At 36.7% G+C, this 23,759-nt stretch overlaps 1 protein-coding gene across 3 annotated transcripts in view; it reads right to left on the bottom strand.

Annotated features, from left to right (window-relative positions):
• The window catches only part of NF1 (neurofibromin 1), a 309,766-nt gene that overhangs the window by 5,426 nt on the left and 280,581 nt on the right, over nt 1–23,759 (bottom strand). For 2 of the 3 annotated variants that reach the window (XM_064367666.1, XM_064367667.1), the window contains 9 exons: nt 23,289–23,420; nt 22,228–22,363; nt 20,451–20,608; nt 15,957–16,079; nt 15,454–15,584; nt 15,175–15,275; nt 13,870–14,012; nt 13,459–13,505; nt 11,739–11,955 (listed from right to left, as the gene is read on the bottom strand). In XM_064367666.1, the coding sequence (XP_064223736.1) occupies nt 11,739–11,955; nt 13,459–13,505; nt 13,870–14,012; nt 15,175–15,275; nt 15,454–15,584; nt 15,957–16,079; nt 20,451–20,608; nt 22,228–22,363; nt 23,289–23,420 (1,188 nt within the window). Of the gene's footprint in view, nt 1–5,205; nt 5,260–11,738; nt 11,956–13,458; nt 13,506–13,869; nt 14,013–15,174; nt 15,276–15,453; nt 15,585–15,956; nt 16,080–20,450; nt 20,609–22,227; nt 22,364–23,288; nt 23,421–23,759 lie in introns of all 3 variants that reach the window. The other variant, XM_064367665.1, reaches the window with a different exon arrangement.

The raw sequence follows: 23,759 nt of genomic DNA, 5'->3' as shown, positions 1-23,759 counted from the left end.
AAAGGACTAAAAAGTAAATATACTTTATGTCTGTATGGCAAGATTTCAGGTAATTTGGACTTAAATTTTAAATTTTAGAATTGAAAAATTTCCATCTTTGGACAAAAAGTAGTATTTCAAGTCAAGAATTATTCATTATGTTACAGAAAATGTACACAGATCCACCCAGTTAGTTATCTGTTGGCTCATGAACAGGAAATGAACTTGGGATGATCCCCCTCTAGGAGCCACTCATCCTTCATTTGGATTCAGCACTGAATTCAACTCAAGAGTATCAGGCATCTATAAGCACATGGCCTGGTTTACACAGGCTCAACAGAGATTTGCTGTCTTGAAAATCTGAAATGCTGTCAAAGGAATACAGGCATTTGTCAGTGATTGTTTATGAACATGTGCACTGCGTCAGGCATATGAGTGCAATGAAAAACATCAGTGACATTTCTTCAGAAAGCAAGCATAGCTGAACCACCACTGAAAATCTGTTCTATTCAAATCTTTAAAAAAAACCTTTTATTGATTAAAATTTTTAAGGTTAGTCACGTTCTAATCTAATCATATGCATAGAAAGATGACTAGCAACATTCACAGAACTTTTCTCTGGGTAACAAAATTCTGGTCAATTTAAATCTCTTCTGTGTATTTATCTGCATCCTCTCCAGAGCTATTTACAAAAGAAGAAAATTGTAAGAAAGCTGCTCATAATCTCTGGACTGTGCCTTGAACTTCTTTGGGATGTATATCTGTGAAGGCTCTTTTAATTGTCTTGCCTATCTCTACAAGATAAAATTCAACCCCTATTTTTTTCTCATCTCCTTTTCCTTCATGATGCATTATTCTCTTGCCAGAACTACTTTCTCCTTGCTTGCTTTTAAATTAATTTGCCTGTAATTCCACAACTTGTACATCCATCTCATTTCCTCTACTAAGTTACTAAGTACATCCTACTACCTAGAAGGGTAAAGATCATTATTATTCATTTTTGTTTTTCTATAAAATCTAGTTATTTTTTCAATGAATTGAAAAATTATTAAATGGAAGTTGCCAGGTTATAAAAAAAGAAAAAGAGGAAAAAAAAAAGAAAAATTATTTTCAATTAATACTGAACTGAATGCTTCAATTTTAAAATGGGATAGTTAGATCCCTATAATTCAGAGTCCCAAAGTGTGCAATCCCTGATCTCCAGGGAGTGGTATAATATTTTTAGTTGAAAAGACAGAACTTTTTGTTTCTCCCCTCTGGCATCCTCCATTTAAAATTATGAATTTGTCAGAATATTTGACCTTCCATTTCCTAAAATTTCCCTACAAGTTTCAAGTCCAGTAATTCTGTGTTGTTTCTTTAATAGGAAATAAGATTCAGGCAAAACTAGGACCTTAAAAAGACAAAGGTTTGAAACAACTTGGAGCTGGCCCGCGTGCAGGAGGGGCATGAAGCATGGATGACCACTAGGAAGGCCTTGTGGTTCTGTCAGCAATCTGCTACCCTGGGGCTTGTTCTTGTGTGTCTTACTACTACTAGACCACGGCCTCCTCTGAGGGGACAACAGTCATTACACGGGTGGCAATGCTTCTGTTTGGGCACAAGGGCCTGCTTCTTGAGAATTTAAATTACAAAAATTGTAGTAATGTAGATGAAGTCACTAGGGTGAAGTATCTTAAAGAAGTGCTAAGAACATTCCACTTTCTGTTTTGTGAAGCAAGTAACCATCAAACCTCAGTTTTAAAGGTCTAATCTCCTGTTAAATGTTGAGGGTACAAAACAAGCTATAAAGCTGTTCACATACTATGACCTCAAGTATGTAAAGAAACTGGAAAGAAATGCACCAAAATGTTAATAAACAGTGGTTATCTACCTTAGAATGATAGGATTGTGAGTAATTTTTTCCTTTTTTCGGAATTTTCCAACTTTTTTCCTAATGAGCACATTAATTAAAAATATAAAAGTACAGTGACTTGTCAGCCCCGTCACTTATAACCAAAAGCTTCGACACCATATCAAATATTGATATTCTACTTCTATTCTCAAATTCATTTTTCATCTCAATTCTTGTTTTTGGAATGTATGTTTTCTTCCTACCTAGTGACCCAATTGTATAAATCACACATAGGTAAATGTGGTGTGACTGTGATTCCTAAGTTCAACTTCACAGCAAAGATGTTTTACTGTAAAGATAAAAGGAGAAACTAACAAAAATCTTGCAAAGTAAAAAAAAATTAAAATGCATTATATTTACACCAAAATATATGTTAAAAAATATATCTTCAAAAAGCCAAGGTAGTATGAAATAGAATGATCATAGTATTTAGTTCTGGCATTTAAGTTTCTAAGTGTAATTATCACTTCTAAGAATTTTGGTAGCATTCTTTCTTTTTATGATCTAGAATGAAATCTAGAAATCTCTTTATGAGCTGATGAAGGATTTTGCTTCAATGTCCCATAGGAAAAACTCTCAGATTATCCGACAGATTGTTCCACTGCAGACAGAACACATCCTGCATAAAATATGGTACATGCCATATTTTAAGTTAGGGAGAAGGCCTTGGGGCTGCACTTCTTTTCATTACAACCCCTTTAAAGTTTTGCATTCTGGTCTCTCTTTTGCCCCTGAAGCATTGGTTCCCTCTTCTGGCCTTTGGTGGACACAAAAAGAGAAAACTACAAAGTGACTGACAGAAACCCAGAGGTTACCACCCAAAGGAAATACAGCTAAAACTTCTGTGGTCCTCAGTAGTTAGCTTAAATGACCCCACAGATACGCTGTGGTCAAACATGCAGCAAGTTACAAACATGCATAGCAGAAACAGCTGGACAGTCTCTACAGCAGTATATCAGTAGTATTATGTTTCAATAAATTGTGGTGGTTCTTGTTAAAGACAAAATCCAAACTAGAAGGTATTACCGGCCAAAATTTAGTGAATTTGAGTAGCTAGGGAAAATGATTAGGTTACCTTGTTGTTATTGAAGTTATGTGTCTATCTCCCCTGCTAAAACGTGAGTGCCTTGAAGGCAGGTATCAGGGTTTGTGTATTTTTTTTTTTTTTTTTTGAGATGGAGTTTCACTCTGGTTGCCCAGGCTGGAGTGCAATGGCGTGATCTTGGCTCACTGCAGCCTCTACCTCCCAGGTTCAAGCGATTCTCTCACCTCAGCCTCCCCAGTAGCTGGGATTACAAGTGTGTGCCACCACACCTGGATAATTTTGTATTTTTAATAGAAACAGGGTTCCTCCATGTTGGTCAGGCTGGTCTCAAACCCCTGACCTCAGGAGATCCTCCCACCTCAGCCTCCCAAAAAGTGCTGGGATTACAGGCGTGAGCCACTGCACCGGGCACAGGGTTTGTGTATTTTTACAACTAATGATGTAGCTCCAGCCTGACAATTTTTTAGTCACCTATTTTTTAAAAGCACTTTTGGTTTCCTAAACTGAAATAATCAGTTACAATAGTATCATGAAATAATAAAAGAACTGAATCACTTTTAACTCTTGAAAAGCTAAGGAAAAATGTGTTAGGTAATTTGTGAGAAGTTACGCTAAAAAAATGACAGACTAATAACCCAAATCTCCCGCCACCTGTGCAGGAGGACTAGTAGGTTACCTGACTCTGCATTTAGTTTATTTCATATTGCATATGGCAAACTTATTAGAAAATTATTATTACATATAGGAGAAGTCAAACATGTCAGAAGACCCAGATTTGAGGACTGTCTGGCTCAGTACTCTTTAGTTCTAATTCTTAATCTGGCAATTAAGGATAACAGCAGGCTTGTCTATTTCAAAGGGTTGTTAGATAAAATAATCTATGTGAAGAATTTTTGCACACAGATAGTATAATTACTCCACAAATTAAGATGCTTCTAATATCTAAAGTAAAAGACCAGGTGATACACTGAAAGGAGTTTTAGAACAAATACTAGGACTTTAATTTTATGCTAGAATATGTAAAATTAGTGAAGCTAATATAAATAAGCACAAAATAGAATAAATCTTCTTAGAAGAAAAGATAGCTACAGCTTGTTTTTAAGCTACAGTAAATACATTCAGGGAGGCATATTAAATATATACTTAGAAATATTTTTATTTTGAGCTAAATATACAAAATTATAACTGTAAGAATTTTTGGCTGGGTACAGTGGCTCATGCCTGTAATCCCAGCACTTTGAGAGGCTAAGGCAGGCAGATCACTTGAGGTCAGGAGTTTGAGACCAGCCTGGCCAACATGGTGAAACCCTGTCTCTACTGAAAATACAAAAAAAATTATCCAGGCTTGGCGGAGCACACCTGTAATTCCAGCTACTCAGGAGGGTGAGGCAAGAGAATCGCTTGAACCTGGGAGGTGGAGGCTGCCGTGAGCTGAGATCACACCACTGTAATCCACTGTACTCCACTGTACTTTTTCTGTTTAGGTGTAATCTTTTTGTATAATAATTACAGGTCAATAAAAGAAAAGGCATCTTTTATAAATTGGACATAAATATGTCAAATTTTTCTTCTTAGTCCTTACAGCTAATGATCATATTCCTTTTTTTTTTTTTTTTTGAGACAGTCTTGCTCTGTCACTCAGGCTGGAGTGCAGTGGTGCAATCTCTCAGCTTACCATAGCCTCAACCTCCCACCTCAGCCCTGTGAAGAGCTTTTTGTATTTTTTGTAGAGAGAGGGTTTCTCCACGTTATCCAGGGTGGTCTTGAACTCCTAGACTTAAGTGATCTGCCTGCCTCAGCCTCCCAAAGTGCTAGGATTACAGGTGTGAGCCATCACACCCGGCCATATTCCTTTTTTAACCTCAGGTGATTGAGTAGACAGCCAGCTTTAATTTCTAAGGAAACACTGGTGTTGGCTTTCTATTTGGGGAAAACAAGTTATTTTCTAAGCTAAAAAAAAAAACTTAATCAAGCTACATATTCTGCTTTTTCTCTATTAACTCTCTCTTGAGTTTCTTATTAACCTGCCTTTGTTAGTCCAGGTCTGGGATTACATCTTCATTGTTCAGGGTCAGTATCAGCAGCTCCTTAACCAAGATAGGCCACACACTGCCTCTGCAATGCCAGTAAGTACCAAGACCTTATAAAGTGGTGGCTTTACAAGTTCCTCAAGTGCCTAAGCCAGACTGAGCTTACAGGGACTGGTGAGTAAAGTCTCATGCTATGCGCCCAGGATAAGTGTGGAGTAAGCAGTATTTCGTGCAAAGATGATGAAAGTAAAGAGTACCTTGATGAGGGAACAGCTGCATGAAAACTGCTGATTTAGAGCAAGGCAGAGAAGCTTTACAAAGAATGGAAGAAAAAAACAAGTGAGTGATGTCCATAAGATTAAAAAAAGGGTGAAATACAATTAGACACTAGATAATTATAAGGTTCCCTTGGTTTTCAGAAGGAATCTGGTTTTAATTATTGAACTCTGACCATTCATTTCCTAAATATTATATTTGGTAAATAAACGATATAACTTACAATTTTGTAGATACAATTTTTACCACCTATATTAAAACTAAGAATTTTAGTTTAAATTAAAAATTAAGCTAAAAATTAGATTTAAAAATTAGCAAGAATTATACCAATAAATCGCTCAATTTAAAATTATTTTTCTCCCTTAAACACAGGATAGTAACAAAGAAAAAGAAAACAAATCAAGAAAAAAAAGGTCAGGTGATACCATAAACAATCTCTAAAACATTAAAATCATTTCAGAGACCTTAAGTGGCTTCAAAATAGAGACTGAGGTTTCTTCTAAGAGGAAGATATTTCTTTTCTATCTTTTGAAAAGATAGGGGTTTCATGATGTTGCCCAGGCTAGACTTGAACTCTTGGGCTCAAGCAATCCTCCCACCTCAGCCTCCCTAGTAGCTGGGACCACAAGCATGTGCCACTATGCCCGGGTAAGAGGGAACTATTTCAAATGTAGTAAACAGAAGTATTACTGACTCAGGGCTAAGTCTAAGTTCAGAGAAATGGTTTTGATGAAATATCCCTCCATACACAGAGCCATCAGCACTACTGGTTTAGGAATGTTATGATCACTACCTGATCTAGTCAGCTTCTCAGGGAGAAGTCCTACATTACAAAAGCAAAGAGAGAGAATGACTGGTAGGCTTGGATGAAGCCCAAAAATAAAAGTGGAAGAAGGAATCTAAAAGGTGAACTGGCCACGTGCAGTGGCTCATGCCTGTAATCCCAGCACTTTGGGAGGCCAAGGTGGGCGGATCATGAGGTCAAGAGATCAAGACCATCCTGGCCAACATGGTGAAACCCCATCTCTACTAAAAATTAGCAGGGCGTGGTGGTGTGTGCCTGTAATCCCAGTTACTTGGGAGACTGAGGCAGGAGAACTGCTTGAACCTGGGAGGTCGGGGTTGCAGTGAGCTGAGATTGTGCCATGGCACTGCAGCCTGGAGACAGAGTGAACCTCCGTCTCCAAAAAAAAAGAGATGAACTAAGTATGTCTTTGTTCTAAAAAAATTCATGTTCTAGTACTAACAGTAAAATGAGCTGATTAAACAAACAAACAAAAGAGTTAAAGGCTTTTTGCTAGTAAAAAAAAAAATGTTTAAGTAGATCACAAGTTTGTTTAAAAAAATTTGAGGTAAAAAATGTGTTATAAAACTTTTGCCATAATTATTACATGATCCTTCCACACAAATGTCCCTTCGAACTATCAGAATACTATATAGTACAAGGTACAACATGACAGATATCACAACAGAGGTCAAAATAGTTATCTATGTACATTCTACCATCCGTTCTGATCTGAAAGCTACTGAAGGCAGGTATCATGCCCTGGTGGTTCCTCTGCTCCCCTGGGTCTAAGAGCCCCTTGCATATAGTAAACAACACATATATGTAGGAGAAATATCTGGAATTTTGGTTATTTTCTCCAGAGCACTATATTATTAATGTTGTAATTTTTTTAAAAAAGGTATACACTTAGAATTTGTTAAACAACATGGATGGGAAGGAAATAAAAGGTTTTATTAGCTTAAAACTTAATACTAGATCCATAGGCAAAAACTGTCAAGTCTCTGGTGACCAAGGATTCTAATATACACCTAACAAACACCTAGAAAATAGGTATTCAAATGTTTATTGAATTAAATTACCATGCGAAGAATATCAGGAAACCCTGACAAAGTATAAATTAAATTTTAATACTTTGGAAATGAATCCTATTTAATTCATTTTCTTTCTTTTTTTCCCTTTTTTTTTTTTTTGAGACTGTGTTTCAATCTGTCACCCAGGCTGGAGTTCAGTGGAATGATCACAGCTCACCACAGTCTTGACCTCTAGGGTTCAGGTGATTCTCCCACCTCAGCCCCCCAAGTAGCTGGGACTACAAGGGCACGCCACCACACGTGGCTAATTTTTGTATTTTTTGTAGAGATGGGGTTTCGTCATGTTGCCCAGGCTGGTCTCAAGAAATCCACCTGCCTCGGCCTTCCAAAATGCTGGGATTAAAGACGTGAGCCACCACCCTTGGCCTGGGTTTCATTTTGTAGTTCTAATCCTGGTTCTTCAATTCATGTCCAGCTCAGCTAGACTGGACCTATTAAGATCAAAATATCACACCTGAAATATTCTTATATATCATAAGGTAAATGGATTCTCTTTGGGATGTTCTTATTAGCATTTGAGAAAATCCCAAGAGCCAAAGTCTTATGTCCACTTGGCTAAAGGGTCATAGTTAATGCAATTCTATATGCACTGAATCCCAGGTATAGTCATTGGCTCCACTGATGCCAAATTATGCCAAATTCAATATCTACTAGGGAGGGATTCAGATGCCAATCATTTAGGTACTTTTATATGTGAACCTGTAAAACAATCCCCCTTAGGATAGACAATTAGGCTAAGCTAATTTGTCAAGAATGCATTTCAGAGACAATTGCTTTAAGTAAGTGGCACTTCTCCTCAAAGCTGGTAACTAATGAAATACCACCAAAAATTTTTATTTAAGTAAGGCCTAATGCTGAGGCAAGAGTGGGAGAAGGATGAGGTTCATGAATCTCTTATTTTGTTGGTTTGCTAGCAGAGAATGTTGAACAAAAGAAAATACAGCTTAGTAGCTGATCCTACTAAACACCAAAGATCTAGAATGAAGAGTTTTGCATTGACATGAAACATTTGCAGCAAAGGATTAAATGTGTGCAAATCAGCAACATGTGCTTTTTGAAACAGGGCAATGGAAACTTCATCTTATTAAATCTCAGGAGAATGAGTGCAGGTTGATGTTGGGTAATTTGAAGGTAAATCAAATTTATGCTCTATATCAGGGAGTGACAAAGAATTTCTTTTTTTTGGTGGGGGGGATGAAATCTTGCTCTGTTGCCCAGGCTGGAGTGCAGTGGTGCGATCTTGGCTCACTGCAACCTCTGGCTCCCGGGTTCAAGCAATTCCCTGCCTCAGCCTCCTGAGTAGTTGGGATTATAGGCGTGAGCCACCGTACCAGGCCCAAAGAACTTCTTTAAATAGTACTGCCTGAGACTTGGCTGCTGGGAATGGAGGTAAGGAAATGCTTTGGTTTCTATACAGCTAAACAGTAAAGTTGAAACACCAGACCGAGTTAGGAATCTGGATAACTTTCTTTTGGTTTTTTTGATATAAGCAAACTCAGCGCCATAAAGAAATGAGGAGGCTGAGTACCATGGCTCATGCCTGTAATCCCAGCACTTTGGGAGGCAGAGGTGGGTGGATCACCTGAGGTCAGGAGTTTAAGACAAGTCTGGCCAACACGGGGAAACACTGTCTCTACTAAAAATACAAAAATTAGCCGGATGTGGTGGCATGCATCTGTAATCCCAGCTACTCAGGAGGCTGAGGGAGGAGAATCGCTTGAACTGAGGAGGTGGAGGTTGCAGTGAGCTAAGATTGCACCACTGCACTCCAGCTTGGGCAACAGAGCAAGACTCTGTCTCTGGAAAAAAAAACGAGATAAGGATATAAGATTATATGGTGCTAAAGATATGAAGCAATACATCTAATTATAAACAAAAGATCAACTCTTACCATTAAGAGTTATTCTGTAAGAGCAAATGACAAAAACACAGTGATTGAGTATATAAATTGGGTTCCTTTTCTGAACATGAAACCACAATTTACATATATAAACGGGTTTTGTGGGAGAGTAAGGTTACTTTTGAAAAGATAAATCCTTTCTCTGAAAACATGTAGTAAAATGATCTGGCAAACCAATGACATACAACTGAGTGATAGGCAGAGTTGAACAGCATGATTCCACTTAATTCTACTACTTTTAAACTATCTCATCTCTTCTGTGAATAGTCAGAGGTTCCCAAGGTGTTAAGTCTATTTATTCAGGCACGATCTTTGGAGAACTACTGGAGATAACACCATTAATATGAAACTGGAACCAAAGCCATAAAACCTATTCTGATTTTAATAAACAATTATAAATAAAAGGTTGTAGAGTATGACTGTTTTATCAAAGCAAATGATTTGGCAAATATCCAATCAACACTGGACACAAGCAAATAATCAACTAGCAGAGAAATCTGTAATGGTTCCTTATTCTCAACCACACTATTTTATTATCTCCATTAATGGGCAAAGATAGGCAGAAATCTCCCTATCAATTAGACTGGGTTAAAAAAGTCAATATAAAGACTAGTCATTTTTGACATGTTTACCACCACTTTAGTAGTCCAAAAGGCAAAAGCAGACTTTAAAAACTGGAGGACCAATGTAAACAGAGTCCATGAATTTTCTAATTTCGTAGACTTTTTAACTTTTGTTCAACAAATAACCTAAAAATAGTCCCATGGAAAAAAAGAACTGGTAGGTTTAAGGCAAGGCAGACAGAAGTAATGAGTTAGCAATAAACAAACAAACAAAAGAAAATAGAGAAGGGGAAAGCAAAGTACATAGATAATGGGACAGACAACAGACATGGGAGGCAATGAATGTGATACAAAGAACCTGGCCTTGGTTCTAGATAAGAACTGTATAAAGCAGTTAACCTAGCTCTTCTAAAACTCAGTCTCCCCAATGTACACAACATTGTGAGCCTAAAACTAAATTACCTGTTTGGTTCCCTAGCTCCAAAACGCTACAGAGTTTATCAGCAGGGAAGCAGGAAGAAAGAATTCAGTGGTTGCATTATTTGTAAAAAAAAAGGAAATTTTAAGTTTTGCACTGGCCTTCAAAGCTGAAATGCTGATAATGGGCAAGACCAGAGGCAGCCCCTAGGGCGGTGCTTCTCTAATTCTAGTGTGCGTAAGAATCGCCTGAGGTGTTTATTCACATACTGACTGCTGGCTGGGCTTCCCTTGGAGTTTTTTTGTGCAGATCTGAGGTGAAACTCCAGCATCTGCATTTCTAACAAGCTCCAAAATGGGGTCTGGGATCACACTTGGAGAAACACTATACTAGAGTGTTAGTGACAGAGGGCAAACAAACATTGTTATATGAGGGAAAAAAGACAGACGTCTTTTATTTCTGGGGGGAAAAAGGATTACTTTATATTACTTATTTCTGGGGGAGAAAAAGGATTACATTTTTTCTCAAGCAATCCACCTGCCTTGGCCTGACAAATGTTCAAATAAAATTTGTTTCCTCTGCTGACCAAAGCTTTGTTGTTAACCAAAATTTAATAGTATAATATAGTTAATTACATAAAATTTAAAAAATGAATTGCCAGATTCTTCAGAACCTTCAAAACTACACAAATTGAATGTTCACGTAGAACTGGGATCATAAACTGGGAATTCTATTTACTGATCTTGAATATCACAGAATAGTTATGTCATTTGATTCTTTTAAAATCTATGCTAACACTTAAAAGAACTATATATAGTAATTTTTCCTTATAGAATGATGTGTTTCATAAGTGAACTTTTCAGATAATGGAACTTTAAATTAAGTTTCTTTTGACCATTTTAGAAGAATATCTTTCTAAATAGAAAACAAGACCCTAATAAAAGCTTTCCTTCATTACTCACTGTCATCATAACACACAACAGTGTAAGTTCTGTAACAAATAGCACCTCCTGGGTCAACCACAGTTGTATGAAACCATTCACTCTGACACTCAGTGAGTCCAGAGTTCTGTAGGTTTGCCATTTCTGCCATCTTGTTTATCTCAGTCCCACCTGAGCTATTAGCTATTAGTATTTCTCAGTGTATTCAAATCTAAGTTGCATTATGAATTGGTATACTTATCCCATTTGAACCTAACAGTGACTCTACAGTAGGGAATATACTTATGGGCTTTAAGACGTTATTTCTTGAGATGACTTTTTTGTTTGATTATTTACTTTCGGATTTTTAGGATGGTTTATGGATGATTGAGTTATTGCTGGTAGCAGGAAAGTGAGGTAGATTAGATTTTGTGTTTCTTCTTTTTTTTGTTTTTGATACAGTATGCTATATCAGAGACAAGAGGAAAGAGGCCTTTAGGGCAATGTTAGTATATCTAGTAAAGGAATTATAGTTCTGTTCACTTACAGAATAATGTGGTTTAAGTTGCTCTTCTTGCTCAAACTCTAGAAACTTGTCAACCTTGGACTATCATGTGGACATTTTACCATTTTACTATCTTATGTACAACTTGTTTGAAAGCAGAAAGCTTAACAGAGCAAGAAAAGTCAAGTCAGCTACAAGGTAAAGAAGAAATGAAAGGTGAATCTCATAACAAAAAGGAGCAAAATCTGCTATAAACTGATCAGAAGGGAATTCCTAATGTTGGTATCTTATATTATTGTTCAAGGTCACATAAAGATCACATTTACTGACCTGGGGAATGCTGGGAAGTTGCAAGTGAGGTCATGGAATTAGAGAGGTTAAGGTTGGCAGTGATACTAAGCTGGCTCTGCAATGCAGGAGGGTAAGGAGATGTGGGTGTCAGGAGGGATTCCTCACTGGTTTCTTCATCAATTCCAGGCAGGTACGTGTCAATCAAGGCATCAAGAAACTTAACAATAAGCTCAGCATAGTCTGGAATTTGTGTTTGCTGTAATGGAAAATAGGAAATTATTTTAACTCCTTTTTTTGTTTTTAAGTAAATCCCCATCTGAAGCCAAAATATATTAATTTTGTTTAGACTTAGTTTACTATTTTCCTTCCTTTGTATTATCATTAAAAAAGGGGAGTGAAGTAATAGTTATAGACTACCATAGGACTTACAAGAGGGATTTCTATTCAGCTTACACTTAAAGCTTCAAGATGAACCCGAATTTTCTGAAAGCCATGCACAAGACAGACTGAATTTAATACTGAGACAATACAATCATCAGGAATGATGTCTAGCCAATTTTCCAAAACAGAGAAAATGAGCATCATCATTCCAGCTGCCATTTAGATTCTACTCATTAGATGCTATAAAGGGCTCAGAGAGTTACTGGCAATTCAAATGCAAAAACTGCTGTATAATATACTTATTTCCATAACTTAAGGCCCACTTTTTAAGTAACAACCTTTGCATGTCATTAGATATTCAGTAATAGCAAAAGGAAATAAATGAAAAACTCAATTCTTAAAAACTGGAACAAGGTTTATAAAATTCATATTGATTTAGCACCCTGGGTATCTAAAACACTACACTAAGAACTGTTCAAGGAAGAAACAGAAATCCTATCTTCAAGGAACTTTGATCAGTTGGAGAGAGACCACATACAGAGAAAATGATTAAACATATATTATGTAGCACTACATCAACTAATGCCAATCAAAAAACAAACCAAGGTCAGGAGCGATGGCTCTCGCCTGTAATCCCAGCACTTTGGGAGGCTGAGGTGGGCAGATCATGAGGTCAAGAGATCAAGACCATCCTGGCTAACATGTGAAACCCCGTCTCTACTAAAAACACAAAAATTAACTGGGCATGGTGGTGCACGTCTGTAGTCCTAGCTACCTGGGAGGCTGAGGCAGGAGAACTGCTTGAACCCGGGAGGTGGAGGTTGCAATGAACCAAGATTGCGTCACTGCACTTCAGCCTGGCGACAGAGCGAGACTCTGTCTTCCCAAAAAAAACCCCAAAAAACCAAAAACTGAATAGGAGCAAAATGAGGACAAATCCAGAGAGAAATGAATCTGATCTAATGGTTGGAAATAAAAATGCTTTCATGAAATAGATTTTAACCATGGTAATGCTCCTTGCTAGTCGTAAGATATTTAATTGTGTGCATTAAGATTATCAAATACACAGGGACTGAGGCAGAAAAATATCACAGAGGTTTATCATACTCTTCTGAAAAGTAGAGCATAAGCTGAGTTTGTTTGTAAAAGTGAATACACACACACACTCACACCATGCTGCCTCCTGGAACAAAACCTTGTGACAAGGGTTTCAAAAGTTCACATTTGAAGCTTTTCATAAGTTTCAAAAAGTAACATATGTGTTTATCATGAGTTATTATTCTGGTTTTCAGCATATTGTGTGTTCTTAAAGCAGGCATATTAATTTGAACAGAAACCTTCATTTTACCAAAAGTTACAGAAAAATATATTTTCTTACCTTTGAAAAGGGTCCTGCAAACCGCCACAAGCCATTAAAACCAAAACCTGCAACAAATCAAATGTTACTCTTATAACAAGCAAGATATCTTTTAATTGTAACAGAAGTTAAGTAAGTTGTATAGCTGACGATATATAAACCCTATGTACACGCTGAAAACATGTTTTTAGAAGGAGTGTCAAAGAGACTAAAATCTACTTAAAATATATTCAGTATAAAACCACATTTTAATTTAAAAGGTTGTCAACCAGTTACATCGAACATACAATTGAGAGAGTCGAAAAATGAAATATGGAAATAAAAGTATGAACAAGTCTATCCCTTATAAAGAATTCTGTAGCCAGTGCATTCTACAACCGTGTGCATGTTAGCAAGTTCATCAACCATCCTTCTCCAGATACATTTATTTACTTTGCAGGTAAGATGTTTGGTATTGTGGTGGGGATTCTTCATGGTATACTACACTCTGCACAATTCCATGGATCGGATTTAACAAATTTGGATCTTGGCACAATGATAACAGGGTGTTGATCTTAGAGTCCAACAAATTATGCCTAAAAAAAAAAAAATCAACAGAAGAACGTTTTAGAGGAAAATTAAATGAAAATATGCAGTGGAAAACATATTATACATTCCCCAGAATAATGTGCCAAAATTGAAGGGAGATGAGTACTTTTTACTTTCTGAGGTATTTCTACACTTTCCAAATTGTCTACAATGAACGTGTGTGTGTGTGTGGGGTGTGTGTGTGTGTGTGTGTGTGTGTCTGTCTTTTGTTTTAGTCACCAGGGAAAAAATGGTGAAAACAAACAACTGGTAATGTCACATAACCATGTGTAACCATATACAGTAAATGTTTGCCTAGAACAAGGTTGGCTCTGTCTGCTACTTAGCATTTAGTACTATTTCCATCTGTTGTATGCTGACATGCACTTAGGAATTTAAAACTAAATTTAGGATCTGTGCAAAAGAAAAAGAAAAAAAATTAAATTTAAGGTTAATTAGTTGTTTTAAAATGCTGAGTCAGATCAAATAGAGAAAGCAAAATTAGTTTAGAGGGAGTGAAATACATGATCCAATTGAAACTTAAGAAAAAAATTATTTCTAACCTGGCTATACTCCATTAATAAAAATAACTGAGTCCTAACTCTCTAAAATTCTAACATGAGATTTAAAAAAAAAAAAAAAAGAAAAGAAAGAAAATAATGACACGATATAGAAGGCCTAGATCAGGACTAGAATTTCTCTGAACTATTTAAATTTGAACACTTTAAGGTTAATATTTTTTAATCCTTAAGAGATAATAAATATTTACCTCATAAATAGAAGGTCAATTTTGTTTTCACTCAGCTGTGGATAAATACAAAAGCTCTACTAGAGAGCAAACCAAAACAGGTATGCTGATTTAGATATACCAGTGATGGTTTGCTTCTAAGTGAGGAAAATGAACAATGATCATCAAAATAAACCACTTAACCAGATTTTTTAAAAAAGTCTTTCCTTATAAACTTTCTAATAGATCTAATAGGTCAAAACTAATCTTAGCCCTCATTAAACCTACTGTCTCTCAAAACCTAAAATCACTATCACAGTATCTCATTTTGCCCTCTTTGCAACCAGTACACATTACCAGGTAATATTTTTCCTAAGCCTTTATAAAGGATTTGACTTAAAGACAGGCACGAAAGTTAATTAAAACCAAAATGAGATACTTACACAACAGGAAAGACTTTGGGAAACACAACACTGGCTTCTGCTAAGTATTCATAAAGAATTCGTTGATCAAACTCATCTGTGGTATATTTTACCAGTGTAGCCTGCCAAGATGCAAAAAAGTAAACAAACAACATTTTTACTTTGTGGCTGAATTGTTATCTGTTTTCGTGAGAAGCAGAAGACTGTATCCTCTTCATGTTTTTAATATTTAAGGGCCTCCTAAAAGTAGACTGGAATAAAAATTTGAGGGTGGGAGACCCAGAAAGAGGAAATCCTTACTAGAACAGTAAGAAGCAGCGCTTGGATCTTCGGATCAGTAAGTACTTCTTCATCCAAGAGAACATTTGATTCAGACACTGAAACCTTACGTAAATGTGGGTGCTGCTGTGATGAGGAAATCCTCTGAGTTTCTGCAGTAAGATAGGGAATTAACATGATCAGCTGTATTAAACACCTGAATAATCACTTCACCTATTTCAATGTTACTTCTAAAATTCAACAGCTTTCTTTAGTAGACACTTAACATAAACATCATACAGAATTACTATTCACCTATACAAAAGTTTTGGCTACCTATTTACAATGCTGTATATAATATATATGATAAGTTTTACACAAGCTTCAAGATAATTGTCATTTTAAGAACAGTCATCTTTTGAGAAATGACAAACGTTTCTATATTTCATCCTAAAGAGTCTAAGAAATGGCTGAAAAATAAACATGACTTTAATGGACTCTCCCACCTTATTTTCAATAACCTACATCAATACTTTGTTTCTTACCCATTTCATAATCGGTTTCTGCTACCCTCCTCATTTTGGGGGGTGTTGTGATCCCCGATTCCATTTCTTGCCTTTTAGGAGCCTTTGTGTCTGATATCAAGTGATCAAAACTCTTCCTTGTTCCTATAAACAAAAGTTACAGAATATGGGAAGTTCATTAACCACAGTGTCTATAAATTGGAATATACTAAAAAAAATGTTTGGATATGAAGCTTTCACTTATGACTCAAAGAAAGCTCTAATATATCCCTGGAGCAAAGTTTCTTTCCTTTATTCTACATCTTCTCAAAGGGTTTGATTCCCGCAGCTTTCTGTTTCAGGACAGGATGCACCTTACTGGTACAAATCTGAGATTATATTCTGTACACTGGAGGTAAATCAACAAATATGATAACTGGTAATAAATACAAGGGTAGGCATTATTCAGTAGCAAAGGTCAACTATGTCTGACCAGTCTTTTCAGTTTAAGAAATGCTGCTGGTGCCAAGAACTACTCATTAATACATGAGGAATTTCCAAGCTTAGGAAAAAGCAGAGTTTGATTTTAATTTTTTAAGCTTTGAAAAAATGATATGCATGCCTGAAAATACTAAAAACCAGCTACACTGGGAGATGCTGCAAAAATAGCAAGTAGCATAATCTCCCACTTGGCTTTGAGTTTCTCTAATTATGTAATCATGTATTAACACTTCACCTTTTTTTCTTTTTTTTTTTTTTGACAGGGTCTCACTCTGTGGCCCAGGCTGGAGTGCAGTGGTGTGATCTCAGCTCACTGCAACCTCTGCATCCCGGGCTCAGGTGATCCTCCCACCTCAACCTCCCCAGTAGCTGGGACTATAGGCACGCACTACCATACCCAGCTAATTTTTCTATTTTCAGTAGAGACAGGGTTTCTCCATGTTGCCTAGGCTGGTCTCAAACTCTTGGGCTCAAGTGATCCACCCACCTTGGTCTCCCCAAACTGCTGGGATTACAGGCATGAGCCACCATGCCCAGCCAACAGTATTATTTTTTAAAAGCCAAAAATTAAAGCCAATATAATAAAATCTGACAATTGAACACTTGAGAAATACAAAGTTCTATTATTTCAAGAATTAATATGAATAACTATTCATCATAGTCATAAATACCAAGGCCAAATAATTTAACAGTCCAAAGGGATCTATCTAGTCCAGCTTCTTTGTTTCACACACATGTACACTGATGAAGCCATAAGCAGTTAAATAATTAGTCTGAGGTAGCATGGCTAGGGATCTAGACAATGACCAGATGGAAAACTCAGGTTTTCTAAAACCAGTCAGTGCTTTCCATACTACATGAGACTGCGACACTACTTTCTACATTTAGTTTTCCTTTCCTTCTCATTCTTCCTTTTTATTCTATTCTCTGCATTATTCCTCGAAGATCTCACTTTGCTTAAATAGCTTCAACTATCTGTGAGTTAATAAATTCTAAATGTTTACTTGTTTACTTCTTTCTTCCCAAATTCCAGGTACATCTTGTGGTTAATCTCTTAGATATACACTCCCAGATGTCTTGAAAATATTTCAAATATAATCAACTAACCTAAATTTATCATGTACTGTAAGCATATTAGTCCCGATTTCTATGAATAGAATCACTATTCAGCCAGTTTTTAAAACTAGAAACTTCTGACATCCTTCACTATCTTCTCCCCTTCCCTACCTGCAACAACTGGTCACTAAGTCATGTCCATTCTACTTCAGAAACCTATTCCAAACCTGATTTTTGTTTTTTTGAGACAGGGTCTGACTGTGCTGCCCAGATTGGCCTCAAGCTATCTTCCTGCCTTGGCCTCCTGAGTTCCTGGGACTACAGGTGTGCACCATTATGCCCAGCTCCAAATCTCCTGGGTCTTCTCCATTCTCCCATTGCTCCTGCCTAGTACAGGGCCCGTATCTTTTTTTTTTGGCTTGGACTGCTATATCAACTTTATTAAATGGTTTCCTTGCTAAAAATCTCTTTCCATCTCTCCACATAGCTGCTAGAAAAACTTGGCAAAAATTAAAATTTGGTCAAGTTCTTCCCCTATTTAAATATCTCAGCTGAATGCATAAGGCTAAATCGCTTACCACGGCACACAGTCATTTACAATTGAGTTCTAATCCTTCTTCTCATCTCATTTCCTACCCCAATCCCCATGATGCTATGATGTATTGTCAGTTGCTTTCCTGCCTTTTCTTTACCTTTTCTTTATTCTTGCTATTCCCTGCTGCTCTTAAACATACACCCTTTCTTATCCTGTTGTCTATTTTGCAAGCATACATTAAATCTATAGGACACAGCTCAAATGTTATATCCTCTCTGAAGTTTTTTTTTTCTTCTAATTTCCCCAGATCTCCAGTTTCCTCCATCAAGACATATTGTTTTAATGGCACCTGGAGTTGCTATTGTGATTGGCTAACTATAAGTCTTGGACACAAATTACAAACTCTTCTAGGGCAGTTACCACATCTTTTTCACTTAGTACATGGGTTCAATGAATTCAATACTATATTTTTCCCCCATGTTTCTGAGGTTTTTCATTAACAACGGCATTGGCATGAAAATCCAGAATTACAAAACACAAAGTAACCAGGAAACTCCTAAACGATTACTTATGGTGAGGTAACAATAGAAGGGAACTCAAACAACAGTAACACACCTATGTGGCTAGTAACCGTGATTGATATTCATCATGGTTTCTATTTCTTTCCTGGTTTACTGGCAGGTTATTTATGTTACAATTTGTTGTTTGTTCACTAATTTCCTTATGAACACAAACATTTTTCCAATACCTAAAGATACTTAAATACGTTTGTATGGATAACTGAAATCTGTTGAACCACTCACAGTGTTGGCCACTGAAATATAGATCCCAATGTATTCCAGTAACAATTATAATTTTACCCAATGGGATACAAGAACATCACTGCATTTCCTCTAAGCAGCTATGTAAGATCAGTGTTCTTGTTTGTTTGTTTGTTTTGAGACAGGGTCTAACTCTGTCACCCAGGCTGGAGTGCAGTGGTGCAATCCTGGTTCACTGCTACCCCCACCTCCTGGGCTCAAGTGATTCTCCTGAGTAGCTGGGACTACAGGTGCTCGTCACCATGCCCAGCTTAGTTTTGTATTTTTTGTAGAGATGGGTTTTGCCATGTTGCCCAGGCTGGTCTTAAACTCCTGGACTCAACCAGTCCTCCCACCTGAGTCCCTCAAAGTGCTGGGATTATAGGTGTGAGCCACTGCACCTCGCCTAGTGGGTTTTTCATTCATTTACTTTCAGTTACTAAAATGGAAAAGAGTCTCATAGCATTTTAGGTGTACCTCTCAGAGACAATAATTCTACAAATGTTGATGTAACTGAGCAATCTTAATTTCAAGAATCCTATTCTCCGGGCGGGCATGGTGGCTCATGCCTGTAATCTCAGCACTTTGGGAGGCCTGGGAGGGCAGATCACCTGAGGTCAGGAGTTTGAGACCAGCCTGGCCAACATGGGGAAACCCCTTGACTATTAAAAATACAAAAATTAGCTGGGCGTCGTGGCATGCACTTGTAATCCCAGCTACTAGGGAGGCAGGAGAACTGCTTGAATCCGGGAGGCAGAGGTTGCAGTGAGCCGATTGCATCACTGCACTCCAGCCTGGGTGACAGAGTAAGACACTGTCTCAAAAAAAAAAAAAAAAGAATCCTATTTCTTTCAGTTATTGAAAAACATATGTCTTTCTGTCTTTTTAAAGACAGTGTGGCAAAGAGTACTATTACAGCTTCATATGATATTCATGTATTCTCTCAGATGATAATTTTGGGAAGTAATGGCCGGGCGCAGTGGCTCAAGCCTGTAAATCCCAGCACTTTGGGAGGCCGAGGCGGGTGGATCACAAGGTCAAGAGATCGAGACCATCCTGGTCAACATGGTGAAACCCCGTCTCTACTAAAAATACAAAAAATTAGCTGGGCATAGTGGCGCGTGCCTGTAATCCCAGCTACTCAGGAGGCTGAGGCAGGAGAATTGCCTGAACCCAGGAGGCGGAGGTTGCGGTGAGCCGAGATCATGCCATTGCACTCCAGCCTGGGTAACAAGAGCGAAACTCCGTCTCAAAAAAAAAAAAAAAAAAAAAAAAATTTGGGAAGTATTACAGGGTATCATTAAAGGCCCTGAGTGCAGCAAGACTCTTCCTTTCTTATAGATATTTATCTACTATGTCTCATGGTCCCATTCCCTGCTGGCCAGCCAAGGCAAAACAAAATAAGGAGAGTCACAATACTTATCTAAGATTCAGAAAAAACTGTTTCAAGGTCCCATTCTCATTTCTGTATCTCAACTTACAGTGCTTAACTGATCTATCCAACTCTTTTAAATGGCATCAAAAACTGTGACATTGAGAGAGAAAATTTCGATAATCTTGAAATTTCAAATAATTTTTCAAGAGTGAAGATGTATATTTTTAAAAATAATAATAATAAAATCTAGATAATTTAGATAAACTAACCAAGCAACTTCTTAGTGTTGGCCTGAGAAGGCTGCCCCATGTCCAAGCTCATGGATTTCCTGGCTCGGGGACTGGTTTGGCCAACAGTTGGATAGGTGGCTGCAAGATACCCTTCAGAACCTTTGGGAGAGGACCATGGCTGATTCTCCTTTAGTGTCCTGAGAGATTAAAACAATAAAGAAAAATTAATTAACATGGTGACAAATAACAACCATTGTTTGCTCCTTCCAAGTGGCTGTCCTATTTCCTAACAACAGCAATTAATTAATTTTAAAACTGCACTTTAAAGGGCTTTAGGGTACAAACTCTTGATGTATCCCCAGGAATTATCAACTTTCTTGCCATAGTATCTTATACACAGTAAGTACTCACCAAATGCTGAACAAAAAGAACTGTACTGAAATTTTTAAAAGCTGACAAATAAAAAGGTATATATTAAGTGTCCAGTCCTTTAGCTTCCCTGGGCGATATTGAAAGAAGAATATACTGTGCCACATAATAAAGTACACTAACACTAACTGTAGTTGATGAACTTAAAAAAAAATCACAAAAAAATCTCTTAATGTTTTAAGAAAGTTTACAAATTTGCGTTGGGCTGCATTCACAGCTGTCCTGGGCTGTGTGCAGCCAGTGGGCCATGGGTTGGACAAGCTTGGTGTACAACATGATGTTTTAAAATGTTTACATTGTAGGATGGCTAAATCAGTATAATTTGGAGCTAATTAACATATATGTTACCTCATATGTTTATTTTTTGTGGTGAGAATACTTAAAATCTCCCATAGCAATTTTCAAGTATACAATACATTGTTATTAACTATAGCTATCATGTTGTATAAAAGACCTTGAACTTACTGTACTGATTTCTTTTTTAATCAGAAAAAATCAAGTCTAAATAGGCAATTGTTTAAAAATCAAGAAAATCAGACATTAAATTATACTTTGACAGGGGAACAGAGGCAAACTATTTTACCTTCTCCATAACAAAAAGGGCATACCTCAAAGTAATATAATAATGGGGTAGACAAAAATAAGACTACTGAATACCAAGTATGTTGAAACATTTTTGCATACATTGTTAAAATCTTAAGGAAATTGTTGATGTCTTTTTATCAAAAAGCAGGATGTTGAGAAATGGAATGATATAAGTTTTACAAACAGAAGATAACTTTTCTATGTTCAACACTGTCCCTAAACCTTAAAGATATTTTTATTTAATTGAAAATACAGAAAAATTTCCCAATGTCATTTTCATGAAATTTCTCCAAATTACACTGAAAAATATACTACCCAAAACCATGTATAGCAGGTATAATTTATTTTACCATTGAAATCTACATTTTAGAAAACTTCTAAATAACTTCAGTGTGATTTGAGTAAATAAATGTGTTAGCATGTGCATATTTTTACAAATCTGTATAGATTCATTCTCTATCCAAGCACGTAATGTGTTTATATTTTGCATTAGTTTTTTTCCCCAGGCCCTTCCCCCAAAACCTAATATTTTCAAGAGCATATCTTTTGTTGTTCAATTGGTTTGTGCTTCAGAGGCAAACTAATGTTAACATTAGCACAATTAGATTGGAAGAATAACTTTCCTACTAACTGACATAAAATGCTACATATTTATAAAATGAGTTTTGATTTACACTGTTCCTAGACCATCTCTAGATTTCCCCCATATTACCTTCTAGATTACTCCACTGCTTGCCTCCATTAGTTGGAAAATTGAAACTTGATTACAATTATGTAACTATAGGAGAGTAAATCCACTTACCTATAGGTAGGGTCACCATGATGAATGGGATATGTATCCATAGGAACATTTTCCATTGAAATATCAGTAAGAAGAAGTGACTTTCTATGTTTTAGGCTGCAGCGACTTCGAACTTCTTCAGACACTGTGAGCAAAGCTAAAAGGAAAAAGGCGGCAGATTTAAAAATTTAAATCACAAGTGTGACTTAAAACAGGATGAACTTCTTACAGTCTCCTAAAGAGAATAATACCTGTTAAATGTGCACATATTTTGGAAGACTACATAAGCATGAAATATACAAAGAGATTTATTTAATAAGCATCTTTTATTTTCCAAGTGCTTTAATGTACATTTGATTTTAACAAACACAAAGTAGGCAGGGCAGGTATTAAGTTCAATGAGGAAAAATATTGAGATGTTAAATGATTTGCTCAAGGTCATATGGTTCAAACAAAAAAGGTGACACATATGGAAGTCTGTGAAACTGAGACTCAGCACTTTCCATCAAAAAACTATGTTCAAGAATTGTATTGTACATAAGTGCTAAGTGTTGCTGAGTAGAGAAACAAAAGATAGTAGCAAATAGGAAGCTTTAATGGAATGGTGGGGATAGGGCAGACATTCCAGATAAAATGGCATAAGGAATGAATATTGAAGAGGCAGTCACTTGTGGGAGATGGCAAGTAGATTAGCTTAAAATAGCCTATCCATTTGGAGTGGTAATAAAAAATGAGGCTCATGAAATTTAGAGATAGATGACAGAACTGAGAGGGCTATTTAAGGGCCCAGGATGCTAGACTGAAGCATTCCAATTTTATGACAGATAACAGAGAGTCACTGTAATGTCCTGAACCAAAGATGACCAAGGGAACACATTTCAGATTTTAATGGGAATAAATTCTTTCATATAGAAAAATGTTTTGGCAAAACTCTCAAAATTGTAACCACCACTAAAGGACCAGACTGTGACCTTTTTACTCTCCCAAGCAACCAGCTAGAGGACCTATAGGTATTTGTATTTTTTGGGTGATCCTTAGATATAGATGTTGCAAGATTAATTTTGTTTATTTTGTGTTTTTACCTGCTAAGTAGGCCACGCTCTGTGTATTCACTTCAAATTTGTCACAATTTCTGTGTTTGTTAACCAGAGTTAGTAGTGTATGTAAAATTCTGACTGTTCTTGCAACAATGGCAGGTGAAGGATGTCTGTACCCTACAAAAAAAAAATACGAAGTTAATTAATTTTTTGAACAAGTATCTTCTGAGTTCTTATTCTCTGACTAGCAACTCTGCAAGGAAAGGAAGTATAACTCCTGCCTTCCAAGAATGCTATTCGGGAAGGTAAAACATACATATCTGAATGTGAATAATTAATTACATATAAAATTAAGCACCAAAAATGTGTAGAACAGAATATTCCCTAGAACCCTATAGTACTCCAGGAAGAGGAAAATTAAAAACATGATAGTCTTTCAGATCTTCTATTCCCTAAAGCAACACAGGGATTAAAAAAGAAAATCTATGTATTAGAATGACCCTTAAGATTTCTTTG

This window comes from Aotus nancymaae, unplaced genomic scaffold (genome assembly GCF_030222135.1).
Source record: "Aotus nancymaae isolate 86718 unplaced genomic scaffold, 86718_ANA_hifiasm-v0.15.2.pri h1tg000072l, whole genome shotgun sequence".
Taxonomy (NCBI): domain Eukaryota; kingdom Metazoa; phylum Chordata; class Mammalia; order Primates; family Aotidae; genus Aotus; species Aotus nancymaae.
Note: the sequence above shows the minus strand (reverse complement) of the source record. Positions and strands in the feature narration are given on the sequence as shown.